The sequence below is a fragment of the Palaemon carinicauda genome, chromosome 19 (assembly GCF_036898095.1).
Source record: "Palaemon carinicauda isolate YSFRI2023 chromosome 19, ASM3689809v2, whole genome shotgun sequence".
Lineage (NCBI taxonomy): Eukaryota > Metazoa > Arthropoda > Malacostraca > Decapoda > Palaemonidae > Palaemon > Palaemon carinicauda.
The window spans coordinates 100,754,352-100,769,903 of NC_090743.1; the positions used below are offsets into that span (position 1 = coordinate 100,754,352).

General features: G+C 33.3%; 1 protein-coding gene across 1 annotated transcript in view; it reads right to left on the reverse strand.

The window, feature by feature from the left end:
* The window catches only part of LOC137658707 (putative polypeptide N-acetylgalactosaminyltransferase 9), a 258,420-nt gene that overhangs the window by 51,231 nt on the left and 191,637 nt on the right, over positions 1 to 15,552 (reverse strand). The window contains 1 exon segment of the mRNA XM_068393703.1: positions 13,352 to 13,500. Coding sequence (XP_068249804.1) covers positions 13,352 to 13,500 — 149 coding nt within the window.

Below are 15,552 nucleotides of genomic sequence, written 5' to 3' on the forward strand. Positions count from 1 at the left end.
TTACAACGATTCAAACTGTCAGATCAAGATCATTACGCAATCTGGTCGCAGCCGAAATAATACTTCTAGTATAATAAGTATATTATTGAGCCTTGTGATGGAGAAGGCGCAAGACTGTTCTAATCAACTTCTTACCTAGTACTATACACTGATTGGGATGACCTGAATGCAAAGGAGGGTCAGAATCAAGAAAAAATATTATGCAAAAAGCTAAAAAAAATAACTGAACGACGTCACCAGAGATTAATATCCAGATCAGCGGTAAGGTTTTTGAAAAACTGTAAGGTTTCGCCAAGAATATTAACATAAGTGTGAGCAGCTGAAGACCAGATAGGAGAACGATAATGAAAGAATTCAAAACGTTTCCCCAGGATAGATTGATTACTAAATATCCTAAAAGTTTCTCAATTAGCCAGTTTCTTTTTTTTTTTTTTTAGGTAGTTGAAAAAGAAACAGATTGGATGTGTTTCTTATAATTAAATTTACATAAATAAATCACAGCTATAACCTTAAATGAGTTCTATTAGTAAGAGACATTGTGAATACTAAGACCTGGATGTTGGAGAGCCAACGCCTTAGACCTTCTTACAATCATACTTTGAACTTTGTTAAGGTTCAACTTTATCCACCATAATTTGCACCATACACTAATTTAAGATAGATCTATATTAAGGAATTCAGCATAGGACTGCATTCAGATAATGGTATGTAGTTTGCTTTCTTGGCCAAACCACATTTCGTGCGTATATAATTTGAAAAGTAATCGGCGAATACACCGCCCTGAGGAACACCAGATATTACATTTCGATACTTACTAGCGTGCCAATTACCAACTACTATTTAAAGTCTATTACTTAAAAGATTCCTACTCCCTTCGTTAATTTTGAAAAAAGGCCTCATGAAAACCACGGTCAAATTCAGCACTTAAATCAAGGCCAATCATACGAACTTCCTGACTACAATCAAGGGATCTCTGGATAGCATTAGACTCACCCCAAGACCTTTGCAAAAAGGTAAACCAGGGACCACTTGATTACTTGCTGTATACCTAGTTAGATTTTTTGTCAAAAGATGTTGTAATTATAAGGATAAATATAACATTTTGCAATAGAAATTTGGCGGTAATTAGCAGGGCTAGAGCTTTCGTAAACGCATATACCTAATAGAGTAACATTACCAATTCGCCAACAAGTGCAAAAAGAACCTCTTCTTGCCCACTTTGAAAAATAACAGAGAACGTTGCAGCTAAGAAATCAGCCGGTTTTTTTTTTTTTTTTTTTTTATAAAAAACATCAAAATACCATTTGGCTCTACACCTCTATAAGAATCAAGGTCAAGTAAAAGCATTTTAATTTCAAAGACACCAGAAAACTAAACATGAATGAGGAATATTCAGTTTCTGATTACTTTGCTTACAGTTAAAGACTTCAGCCAAAAGGGTTACCTTTTCCTTTGGGTAGTGAGTAAAAGATCCATTGGGTTTAAGCAAAGGAAAAACTGTTATGTCTACGTCAGAGTCCTTATTTAAGAGCAGTACATCATTTACGTTCCTGGATAGTATAAGAAAGGGTTGCTTTGATGGTAAAAAATGCATTCCTTTTTAGTTGAATCAGAGACTCTCTGAACTACAGCACCTACCATCGTATAACTATAAGTAAAATCTGATATATTGCCTTCCCAAAGATGATAAGCCTACTGTTTCTCTAAATAAGCACGTCTACAATAATAATTGATCCAGGCTTTGTTTCTGATTTTTGTAACTAACAAAACCAATAACCACAGTATGATCAGACGACCCAACTGGGGAACCAACCTTTATAGTTTTATAAAAACACTGGGGGAATCAAGGTATACTAGGTCCAAGCAATTATCAGGCACGTGAGTAGCCCCGACTTGGAATTTTCCTAGTTTGATTCAGAAGCAAAGTCAAAAGGTCTTATTCCAAGGCAATCAGAAGCAGCAACAGAATTTCACCACTCCCTATGGTGAGCATCAAAATCTATTATGTAAATCTAAACAGTAATAATTCAACATCTCACGTGTGAAATATTGCAACTCATAAATAACATCATATTCTCCTTGACTTCTTTAGATAATCGTAGATAACAATCTCTAACAATGCATGTGCAAGGTACTGTAATTTTAAAAAAGCAAGTTAAAAGTAATCTTAAAACCATAATGTATCATTTTGATTTGTGAAAATTAAGTGTTTATGTCTACAAAGAGAAAAAAGTGATGAGAGATAATCGGGTGGCACTGCCGTTATAAACACTCACACACAAATCAAAACAAAGCATATTATTGTGAATGGAAGGTGTACACCTCAGTAAAATGTTATGTATTCATACATTATCAGTAGCCATAAACACAACGTACAATAGTTAAATATTATCTAATACTATGCTTCAATATTACTAAAATCCCAGCAAAGATCGCGTCCTTTCCCTTTCGGAACTAGCCACAGGTTCTAATTCTTGGAACTATTATACATCGTTCTTCCTCAAAGACCTACATTGCTTTAATACTACAAACAGCCTATCACACTATCAAGCGTCTTCTGGTCACATCATCATTCTAATTCCTTAAAGAAAATCCACAAGGGAGCTCTATTCCTATTTCACTGATACTTAACCATCTTCTATGAGGGACTTTGGAAACCCCCCTCCTATCCATTTTGAAATCTCTAAGGCCATGGGATAGATTCTGGTATAAGGCCCTCTTAATCAGCTTCCCTGTTCCAGCTTTACTAATTCCTTATGTTGATGTTCATTGTATATCTACGCCCACCTTATTTATCTCCTGCGGTGTTCTTTAATCTTCCCATTTCCTTATTTCTGCCGGTAACCTTTTATACCTATCTTTCTTAATATGCTGATAATTCATCCCTCTGTATTTCATCTTCCTTCTAGATATATATGTAGAAATTATGCAATAGGTCTGGTATTGAGATCATACAGTAACTGAAAGGGAAGCTAACAACTATTTCTACTCTGCTTCTCCCATACAATTCTTTAATCATATCAGATTGAAGTGAACATCAAACTTCAACTCACTTCAGCCAATATTTATTGCTCTCAGATCACTTTTACCTTACTCTGAAAAAATTAGAATGCTAAATCTGCTCTACAGAATCATCCGTAGTTTTGTTTAAAACATTTATTTTTTGAACTCAGTTTACCAAGTTTTATGTGGTTATTTTCTTCAGTCTTCATATCCATTCTTTATACCATTGAATCTTCCACTGTCATTAACTCAATATTCCTACTTAGCCTTTTGTATGAACACAATAAAATTCTAGTTTGAACAAAGAGGTCTATGAGACCTAGGTAGCTAAAATTCAATATATATTAAGAGGAAATGTTTATTTTATTTAAAAAAATGGATTTTCTCTTCCATAAAATATAAGTATTGTATTGTTTGATGATTATTTATTTCATTCTTTCACACTTTGGAATTCTCTTCATGCTTCCATATTTCTAAAACCTTACAATCTAAAGTTTTCAAGTAGCGGGGCTATAATTTGCACTTAGTTAAGCCCTACTATTTTTCCTTCCATTTCCTTCAAGCATCGGCTAGGCTCAGAATCAAAAGAATGTATTTGTTATTCCTAATTCCTACCTTTTGAGTTTTCAAGCATCCCAAGAACCAAATCGCCCTCAAAAGCAACCAAAACAACATACACTCTTTAAGATGGCACACCAACAACTGATCAACAAGTGCTAAACTATGGGCAACTGACTTACAATTAGATCCCACGTGAAGCCTCCAACATTGACAGAACTTGAACCTTGAAAGGCATAGTGCAAATCGTCGTCGAAAATTGTATCAATCACTGGACAAACAACAGTTGTCCAGTTCCTTGCCATTCGATCAAGAAGAGGTTCAAGCCACCCTATTGATTTAGGTCAAATTAAAGTTATTACATATTTTAAAGAAAATAATAAAAGAGGGAAGATCTGCTTGTAAGAAGAATGGTAGGGATGTGATTTTCTTGGAGAATTGTAGCATATCTTCAAAACTTATCAAACATAATCTATCCTAAGAAAATTAACGATCATGGAATTTTCACAGGATCCCTATATAATAGGTGTGTACCCTACAAAGCTGCTTTGAGCAACTGGAAAAAAAAATAAGGATAATTGTAAGACATTTTGTAATGCAAACCACTAATATCAGATTGCATTCTACAATGTTCAAAAGAAGTCTTGTAATTTACTAATGTTTGAACAATTCCTTATTATATTTGTCTGATAACAGCATAGTGTAAATTATGCTGCAACTGAATACTTCCGTTATTATTATTATTAATATCACTTGCTAAGCTAGAACGCTAATGGAAAAGCAGGATGCTATAAGCCCTAGGGCCCCAACAGGGAAAATAGCCCAGTGAGGAAAGGAAACAAGGAAAAAATATATTCTAAGAACAATAACTGTATTAGAAAAATTATTTCCTATATACACTATAAAAACTTCAACAACACAAAAGGAAGAGAAATTAGATAAAATAGTGTGCCCCATTTTACTCTCATGCAAGAAAACTCTAACCCAAGACAGTGGAAGACCAAGGTACAGAGGCTATGGCACTACCCAAGACTATAGAATAATGGTTTGATTTTGGAGCGTCCTTCTCCTAGAAGAGCTTCTTATCATAGCTAAAGAGTCTCTTCTACCCTTACCAAGTGGAAAGTAGCTACTGAACAATTACAGTGCAGTAGTTAACCCTTTGGTGGAGACTAGTTTGACCTATGTGAGATGTAACCTTTTTGCATGTTGAACTCGTTTTCTGTGTGTCACATGGTGTAGCAATGGATTAAATTAAGTTCAGCTAAAATATTTTAAAGAAGTGTTTATATATTTTCAGAAGATTCCTTTTCACAATTAAAATCACTGGTTTCTCCAAGACCAATAAAAAAATATTCCCATCATGAGTTTGATGTAGCTAACATAGGCTTTTAAAATACTGTACACATTGTATTTGTAAGTAGTTATGAATTGTTGACTTAATGAAGTTCCCATTTCTCTTACACAAAAGATTTTGATTGGTTCATCTCAAAAATAGCCTAAAGGATCATATCTCTAAAAAAAAAAAAAAAAAAAAAAAAAAAAACAAGAACATTCGTAAATAAAAGAAATATTAACTTGTAATACCATATGAAAACCAAACCTAAACAAGTAATCACAAAATTCGGGCTAAAACCATCACCAAATCCCGAAAAGGCCCTCCAAAGCAACTCCAGCTGCACAACCCGCTAACATCACCACACACAAAAACAAATATTTTTTCCACATGTATTGAGCTTGGGGTGATTGCATTTCCAGGAGAGAGGGCGTATCACAGCAGAGACGAAATGTTTCCATATCAAGAACTAAACTAGTATTACCTAACCTAAATTGCCCTAGCAGAATGAAGGCCCGAGTAATGAGCATTCCCAGAAATGCATTTAACCCCAGAGCTTGTACATGAGCAAAAAAGCCTTACAGCAAGATTCCACGAGAAGCCACCAACGCTGAGACCGTTTTCACTCGCAACAGCATAATGGAAATCTTCGTCGATAATGTTATCAATGTCTGGGCAAACAACTGTTGTCCAATCCCTTGCTATCCGGTCAAGAAGAGGTTCAAGCCATCCTATCGATTCAAGGTTGACGAAGGTAAAAAAAATTTCAAAAGCTAAATAATATCTTTGATAGTATTGATAAGGAAAAAAACTGCAATCTGCTTATTTACCAAATCATTTCAAACTTGTATCCTAACCTAGCAGTCTTTGACTGTGAAGTCCTTTACTTGGCCGTAGTTCTCCTTTAAATTTCATCCGCAAATACATTCATCTAAAAAAAGGTGACAAAATATCAAAGTATTACATTGTATACTTAATATCACTTCAAGAATTCTATATTTTTCTATATTTCCTAAAAAATTAATTTCACGTGGAACTAACTTTATCTGAAATGAGACTAATAACAATAGATGATATAGTTTAATTTCAGCCACACAGGGCTGAAACTATTGCTATTTTTCTTTCCACAAGTTTTATATAAGCGAGAATGTGAAGTTTTGTTGGCTCAGAAAATCAAAAGCAAATCTTTACTCAACCAACTTGATGTAGAGATTATGGCAAAAACAATACTTTCGGTAAAGAAAAAATAGTAAAAAATGGTAATGGCCAAAGATAGCTTCCAAAGAAGAAAACTATGCTTGATGTCAATTCTTTCAACAGGAACACTTACATCAAGATTATCCCTTTCAACCACTTAAAATGATGCCTCAGATTTGAAGATTCTTTTGTTTATCAGTAAACAACAGTACGATATACAGTAAACTGATTTACACTATGTTGTTTATAGTAAGTCTATATTTATAATATCAGCGCATTAATATTTCATGCTTATTCAGAGTCACATTTTAGAGTAAAATAACATTCTTAAACTTAATAAAATGAATATTGTTTAGTAATAAATTGTTTAATTCTGGCTTTCAGCGAATCTACCACAAAAAAAAGAGAAACCTGAAAAAAATCAGAGACCAAAAAAGCTCCCTCAATACGCATCTGAAACTTCAACACTAAAAGGACTAATGCTTTACTTCAAGATCCCAAGTGAAGCCAAGAACATTGAAAGGGAATGAATCGCTAAAGCTAAAACGAAAATCCTGTGTGTCCTGAAGCAATGTTTGACCAATCTCTTGTTTGCTGGATCATATAGGTTTCTAGCCATACTATCAATTCAGATTAAATGACGGCTACTTTTATTGGATAGTAGAAGATAGATCTGGTAAACCTGAAAAATATTCCTGGTATTTGGTCTATGAGGGACTTTAGCCAGCCTACTAGCTTAGGTTAAATGAAGAATAAATAGTCTTGGAAACTAATAGACGTTTGATAATGCTAGCATAAAAAAGAAAAAAAAATTCTGGCCATATAATTCAAAACAGGATCTAGCTATTCTAGCAATTTAGTGTGCTTATCATGTACTAAAACTTGAAAGATGAATTAAACAGTACTGATCCAATAATTATAAGATAATCTGGTAATACAGTACTTAAAGCACAGAAATTAATAATAAAAAAACGTGATAGGATTCACATATCAGAATACTTGACATTTAGGCAATTTACGGTTCTAAAATGTTTTTTTTTATTTTTTATATTGTCCTCCTGGAATAGTTTTCACTTTGAATTTATGCATGACTGGAAGTAGTTCAACATTATCAAAACTAAAAACTGCACGACAATGGTATGCCTTTATACTAAAATGAAAATTTTACTCATTATGATAATCTTGTGTCCTATAAGTTACGCAAAATTACAAAGATATGTAGTTGTTTTTGTTCGGTCAAGTTTATGAATCGATTTTAACAAACATTGACAGATATATTTCGGAGACGATAGCTATGAAGATAATGAGTTTTAGACTGGAATTTGATTAGCTCTGCAATCTACATTATCTGGGTCTACTAAAATGAAAAAGATTAGATTATTTTATAATAGAAAAAAATATACTAAAAAATGTCAGCCTCTTAAAGCTAAAAATAAGTCTACCGAAGTTTATAAAGTGGGAAGATTTGGGAAATCAGGTAAATCAAACTACCATAGACTCGCAGAAATCAACCTGGCAGCGACTCACAGAAATCAAACTGCCAGGGACTAACAGAAATCAAACTAGCAGCAACTCACAGAAATCAAACTGCCAGGGACTCACAGAAATCAAACTGGCAGCGACTCACAGAAATAAAACTGGCACAGAGTCACAGAAATCAAACTGCCAGGGACTAAGAGAAATAAAACTGGCAGCAACTCACGGAAATCAAACTGCCAAGGACTCAAGAAATCAAACTGGCAGCGACTCACAGAAATCAAATTCACAGCGACTCACAGAAATCAAATTGCTAGCAACTCACAGAAATCAAACTGGCAGCAACTCACAGAATTCAAACTGCCAGGGACTCATGTAAATCAAACCGCCAGGGACCCGCAGAAATCAAACTGACGGCGAATGTAAATCAAACTGCCAGGGACTCACAGAAATCACATGCAGCGACTCGCAGAAATCAAACTGGTAGCAATTCACAGAAATCAAAATGCCAGTGACTAACAGAAATCAAACTGGCAGAGACTAGCAGAGTTCCGTATAGTACTGGGATTGCAAAGTCTGGTATGACCAAGACAAACGGAGAGTCATAGTAAACACAACTCCAGAAACTCTCAGGAACAAGGACCACATTGATACCTATAGAAGAAGTAGAGACTAGTTACATTGCAATGGATTTGAAGTGAATCCTAGTACCGAATAAGATTGATTGGTTTATGCATGACGGAAATGCAACAACTACAGTCAACGAAATTGCAAAGAAATGGATACAATTAATATAAGCGCAGGTAAGGGTCAGAAATGTTAAAACTCATTTGACATAAAACATATTGTGGATGCTACTTTGAAAACTCATATATAACAAAGTAAACAAATCACAATTACAACAGTTCAAAAATGGACAATTTGAGGGGGGATTCAATAGCTAATGACTTAAGAAAAAATTCTATATTCTGTGATAGCATGAAAACAATAGAATCCTATGTTGGAGTAGAAATAAATGAGTTTGTTGTGAATTTTAACATAAACCATAAATGTGCACAAACAACAAAGTTGTTTAACAGATAGGATGACAAAGATGATTAACATTTTCAAATGAATATTCATTGTAAACACCGCAACAGCCGAGCCATCGAAACGAAAGACCTCGAGGCATGGGAGTCTATTTCGGGTTACCCGAATATATGTCAAAATCTCGATTTCTTTTTCTTAATGCCTGAGTGTGTTGATAAAGTCATTGATATTGGAGGTGGATGAATATCTCACGAAAAACGACGTTTTTGTTTACTTATACTTTTGTATACTAATTACATACTTGAATAATCAATGATTTTACTTAAATATATATTGATATTAAGTATTAGTTTTGAAGATTATTTAACTTAATAAGCATTAAAACCCAGATTAGGATATAGTGAATCTACTAAACCTTGAAATATAAACATACAGTATATATCCCATTATTTTCAAAATCATGAAATAAATGAATTACGAAAAGTTGAAATTTATAAAAATAGTTTGGTTGAAATTGGACATGCTTCATAAGTTTTATGTATACATGTTTCTTAACTTGACTCGTTAAATAAAAGATAGAAAAATGCCTAGATCCGTTATTATGTAATGCGTATAATGTTTCTGTTAATACTCTGGTATCTGTAACATTAGAAAAAATGATGGTAATAGGAATTAGGAATGATAACTGTCAGCGCAAGCTTCTAATGAGGAAAATCGCTTATAGTATCTATTTCTCATAAATTATTATTATACAATTGTCCATTAAATAGAAAATAACATACATACATATACCAAAGGCACTTCCCCCAATTTTGGGGGGTAGCCGACATCAACAAGAAACAAAACAAAAAAAGGGGACCTCTACTCTCTACGTTCCTCCAGCCTAACCAGGGACTCAGCCGAGTTCAGCTGGTACTGCTAGGGTGCCACAGCCCAATAAATGAAATTATAGATACGATAATCCAATGTAAAGATGTCGTTAAAAGGTAAGTTTTTGCCATTGTATAAGAACATTATTATTATTATTATTATTATTATTATTACTAGCCGAGCTGTAACCCTAGTTGGAAAAGCAAGATGCTTTAAGCCCAATGGCTCCAACAGGGAAAAATAAGCCAGTGAGGAAAGGAAATAATGAAATAAATAAATGATGAGAACAAATTAACAATAAATCATTCTTCAAACAGTAACAACGTCAAAACAGATATGTCATATAAAAACGACAAAAAGACTAATGTTAGCCTGTTAAACATAAAAACATTTGCTGTAACTTTGAACTTTTGAAGTTCGAATAATAAAACCTCTAGAATACTGTGTAGTATTAAGCTTCATGATGGAGAAGGCCTGGCTATTAGAATCAACTGCCAGCCTAGTATTACGAACAGGATGGAATTTTCCAGGAAGATCTGAATGTAAAGGATGGTCAGAATTATGAAAAATCTTAACTTGGTCATATGCTGGTTGAAGTTTCTAAGGCAAAAATGGTTTAGTACGAAGACGTTGTTCTCAGATTCTCTGAAAACACAGCTATAAAACTTGAGAATTATTACCAAGTGCAATAATTTCAACTATTATCATATTTATGTTTTATTGACTTTATTATCAGACAATAGGACAGATTTATCATATTTGAGAACAAAATTCATGGGTTTTATTATGCTTATATTTAACTGTTTCCTGTTTTTTACTACTTTGATCAAATCTTCCAGGTTTAAAAACACCGGATATCAAAACGCAATAACAATTTTGAGTTAAAACAAGAAATTTTGTTTAGTGAAAAACTGGAACTGGTACTTTGCTCGTCACTTATCCTTCTTTCCCTCACCCCGTCCCCAAATAACTTCGCCTTTTCATTTTTCCCAAGACTTCACTCCCCCTATATGGAAACGTTTCTAACCTTGCCTCCAAGCTTCTATCGTCTATAGATTTCAAGGATTCAACGAAACGGGGTTGGCGAAACTTCTTTTGCCACAGACTGTACCTTGAACACAGTACCTGGTAGTCAAGACTTTTATGTAAAAGGATGGTGAGAAGTAAAAACTTCATTTTTTTCCAGAAAAGCAAATGTCCTCCTAAGCAACTTACATGCAGTCTTACAACAAGAAAGTCCAAACAAAACACAATAACCAGATAACTGACTGCCTTATCAAATCCCAAAGTAATGTTTTCTTATTCATGCAATTAGCAGCAAGAAAAATATTAATCCACATAATGTAAAAAAATACCCAAATAATCATAGACATCAGTCCTACACGTGGGGTCTTACAATGAGGTCAAAATAGAAGCCACCGATCTGCGTCCTGCTCGCGTCTTGATAATGAAATGTAAAGTCGTCCGCACTAATTAAGTCAATGACAGGACAAACAACAGTTGTCCAGTTACGGGCTATTCTGTCTAGCAGAGGTTCGAGCCATCCTGTGTTTAGCGTGATGGGAAGTAGTCGGTCGAACGATGTTGCCAAAGTCAGGAATTTGTCAGGTGTATTTTATTACGAAGAAAATAAGACAAAACAATAACACAGAGCAGGTGTCGTTGGACAAAATTTAAGTATTCATAAATATTTGGCTTTCAGGAAAATGCCAAGTGAATATATAATTCTCCTTAATGTGTTACGTAGATGACATATGCACACAAAAAGAAGCAAATTCAAATAAATTAAATGTTACTTAAGAAAAAAATTATATGCAAACTTCTTGAATTATCAAGGTTTTATGAAATCGTTAATCTAAAACATTTATGACCATGTTATAAAGATTAAAACTTGGTCACAATTATATAGTTGCATATGGATCTTATCTTTGCCTTTGGCTATCAGATACGAAATAGGTAAAACAAATACAAGGTACTTATATGCACTAGCTTGCTCACAATACATTTTTTTAATAAGTAATAAGTTGTATTTATTCATATTGTGTGTGAAGAAAATTCATGAAGATGGGAATAAGAAAATAAAGTTACAAATATTGGAATAAAATTTGAAAGAAGATATGACACGGAAGAAATGAAGCGTCAGAAAAGGAACAAATAAAATAAGCCCCGCCACCACACAAAAATAAATGCTTAAAAAATCTGTCTGGGAAGTAAAAAAAAATATAAAACATGTTTATTTTGAGTCCGAAAATTGGCTATGGATAGCCATGAGTCAGGATATCATAAGTTAACCATTTCATATCGTATTGAATTTATGGATTTTGGCCATCTAGCCCATCGATGGGCCCCGTGAGTCCATTCAGTGAAAAATGCATTTAGGGAAGCCCTGGTTGCACTATGAGCTAAAAGTTGGAAGGGGTTCGCCAGCGATATAGAAGAAAGAGAGCAAGAAGGGAGGTATAGAAGAAGGATATAAGAAGGATATAAAGTACGTGCAGATAGGGACCCAAGGATCGCCGCAAGTGGCAGCTCTATACAACCCTAAGGAGGTATATTTATAACCTATAAGGTTCAGCATTAAACCAAAAATTAACAATGATTTTTGCCTTACAAGTTTCAATCAAAATGTTTAACATTGCACCCATAAGATACAATAAAATTTTTATTATGCATATGATTTTTGGTTAGGCACAGAAAAATGTATATAAATAAAATAGACTTCACACACAAAACAACCACACCTGAATTTCGAAACCTTCATATGTATCTTATATGAAAACAAGTAAAATTTATGGAGAAATTCATTCTCTAAAATGGTATAGTTCCTGAAATGCAAAATAAAAATAACATGCTTTACAAGATAAATATTCATATGTATGTGTTACTTACCTGATAATTCAGTGAAATAAATTTTCAAAATCACCTCCCACAACAACAAAAAATTCTAATAAATAACTGCAAATAAAATAACATCATACCCTTGAGTTGAAGATTTACTCCAGCTATTATTGTACATGACCATCTGAAAGTTTTAAAGTATTCCATTAATGCATACGATAAATACAGTATATACACGCCCAAGGTAGACCAATAAGAAGTGCTATCAGTACCTGGCAGTTTTACAGCATTATGTCAAGACATGCTTCTGACACGCGAAAGCTGTTTTTAATAAATACTTGTTAGTACTGTACATTTCTGTAGTTGCAAACCACCACCGTTGAGTTAGTTCTGCTACATCTTAGGAAGATTAACTCGGCTGTCAGTAGCCATGAATTTTTCAAAATCACTGACTCTACAAAAAAAAAAAAAAAAAAAAAAATAAATAAATAAATAAATCTGATATGTCATTTTAAGGACGTCCAAGCATGATTAACAGTTCAGGTCAATAGCCTAACCTAACGTGAACTATTGATAGTCTTTGTGTTAGCAATATGAAAGATTCATGGCAGAATGAACCAAATATAACTCCTTTTTAAGACCAAAAGATCAGCAGATGACCTCACATGCAAGAAATACTAAATAGATTGTATGATGAAAGAATACCACAAGTCAGTTATTCATCTTGTTTTCATTACGAGAAATCCAAGTCTATCAACATTCAGTTATGCAGAAACCAAGACGTAGAGACTAAGTAGCCAACAAAAAGCCATTTGGATGAGATGCCTTGTTAAGTAATGTAAATCATTCACGAAGTTCTGCTACAGTTGTGAGAAGAGACCTCAGCTACTCCATCACCTAAGAGGAAGTATTCATCTCCACTGGAAAGGGAGATGAGAGAAATATGCTCGAGAGGGCACATATGGAGTAATCCGAAGTGAGTGTTAAGAAATGTTTGCTTTCTCTCTAGGACGTAAGAACGTGCACGTTCAGATGAGGTCACACCTGCAAGTTCCAGTCAAAGCCTCCGACGTTGACTCCAGAGGAATCCCTGTAGTGATATTCGTAAGAATCGTCGGAGATGACGTCTATGACAGGGCACACCACGATGTGGGGGTCGGTGGCTATGCGTTCCAGCAGCGGTTCCAGCCAACCTAAATCAGCAGTAGCAGGTCAGCATTGTTGTTATTGAATATAGCGAAGTCATTCTAAACCAAAGGAAATTTATCAATCGTCAACACAAAAGGCTTTGTTTGTCTTTAACCTTTTTCCATTCCTAAGGGAGATGATATTCTTTATACTATAGATATCATCACCCTTTTGCTTAAAAGTACTTTATGGACGGATTGACTCATGCTTGTAGAACTACAGTGAACAGTTGACTTTGAATTGCATGACGAAGACTTGGCTTTGTATCCAGTGTTTTGTGTCCAAAGTCAAATACCATTCAGCCTCTAAACACATTCTAACAGAACTTATTTAAATAAAAATGCAATTATCACTAACTTCCATCATAATATGCATTTTTAATTTCTTGTAAGTGGTACAATAATCTATGTCATTCAGTCCCTGATTAGATCCCTAACCTCGTCTATATATTCTACAGCAATAAATTTCCCAAATAACAACTCCATACCCAACTGGATAAACTCAAGAGTTCGAATAAAATTTCCAAAAATGTCAAACCTAAAACATGTCATAAACAAAAATTGTTAAACTAAAAGAAAATCATCTAATAAACCCCATGCCAACATTTTAGTAGTTATGATGATTTTAACGTTCAGCTATGTTGCAAAATATTTAATGAACAAGTTAAGGAAAAGATGAGATAGATTTGATATTGGAAAGAAGGGAGATGGTAATGCTAGAGAGACAGGTTTAAAGTTATAAAGAAGCAGGAAAATTTCAGCATAAATTGAAAAAAAAAAAAAACGAAGTGGTCCAACGCTAAAATATTCAATACACAAATTTCAGATTATAAATCAATATGCTTCAGTTGCTTAAATCTCTTATCGTAATTGCCATTAACTACTTAATCTATAGAATACTGCATCACCACTGTAGCGAAGTGAATATTTTCTCACTTTAAAAATGAAATATGTAAAAGATGAAAATTTTAAATCCAACCTCATCGCTTGTATATTTCTTTATTCTCGGAGACTCCTTATCACATACTACATATATTAGACAGGAGAGAGAGAGAGAGAGAGAGAGAGAGAGAGAGAGAGAGAGAGAGAGAGAGAGAGAGAGAGAGAGAGAGAGAGCCAACACCAGATGTTAATAATTTGGAGTTTACAAAGATCAATTAAATTATTGTACAAGGGATTATCATTGTATGATGTGAGTATTTTTTATAAGGTAAGGATCTTTCATCAGGAATTGTAAATCCCCAACAAAATAAGGAACTGTAAGATTAGATAAGGTGTGTAACCGCATAGAAAGCATAGCCATTTAATTTTGTGCATTTTCTTAACGATACAGAACTGATATTGTTGTCTGAAAGGCTTATATGTTGAAAGGCGAAGTGAAAAAAAATTTACCAGGTATGAAAGAACGATATCTAATTTGCTTGATAATGTTTATTCCCAATAAAGAAAAAACAATTAATTTTTCAGCCCCAAACTGGCCTTATATAGTATATAGGTATAGCGCATTGATAAAAACTTGATATAAAAATTAAAAAAATGGAGTTCAATCTAGAAAATGTATATCATGTTTAATTTGAATGGTGTGAAGGGAAATTTTTTTTGATATTCTCTCATCGGATTTTTTTATCCAACATTATTGTATGAAGCAATTGTTTAGATTTTAAAAATCACGGAAAACTAATATAAATATATATGTATACATATATATATATATATATGCATATATATATGCATATATATATATATATATATATATATATATATATATATATATATATATACATATATACACACATATATACAATATATATACTATATATACATATATATATAAATATATATATATAAATATATATATATATATATATATATATATATATATATATATATATATATATATATATATATATATATATATATATATATATATATATATATATATATATATAACTTTCATTTAAAGCTTTGCTCTTCGTTTAAAAGTATCGTTGGATTATGATAATAAGCCAACAAATTTCTTGAAATTCAAATAGGTAATTAGATGAAGACATTTTTACT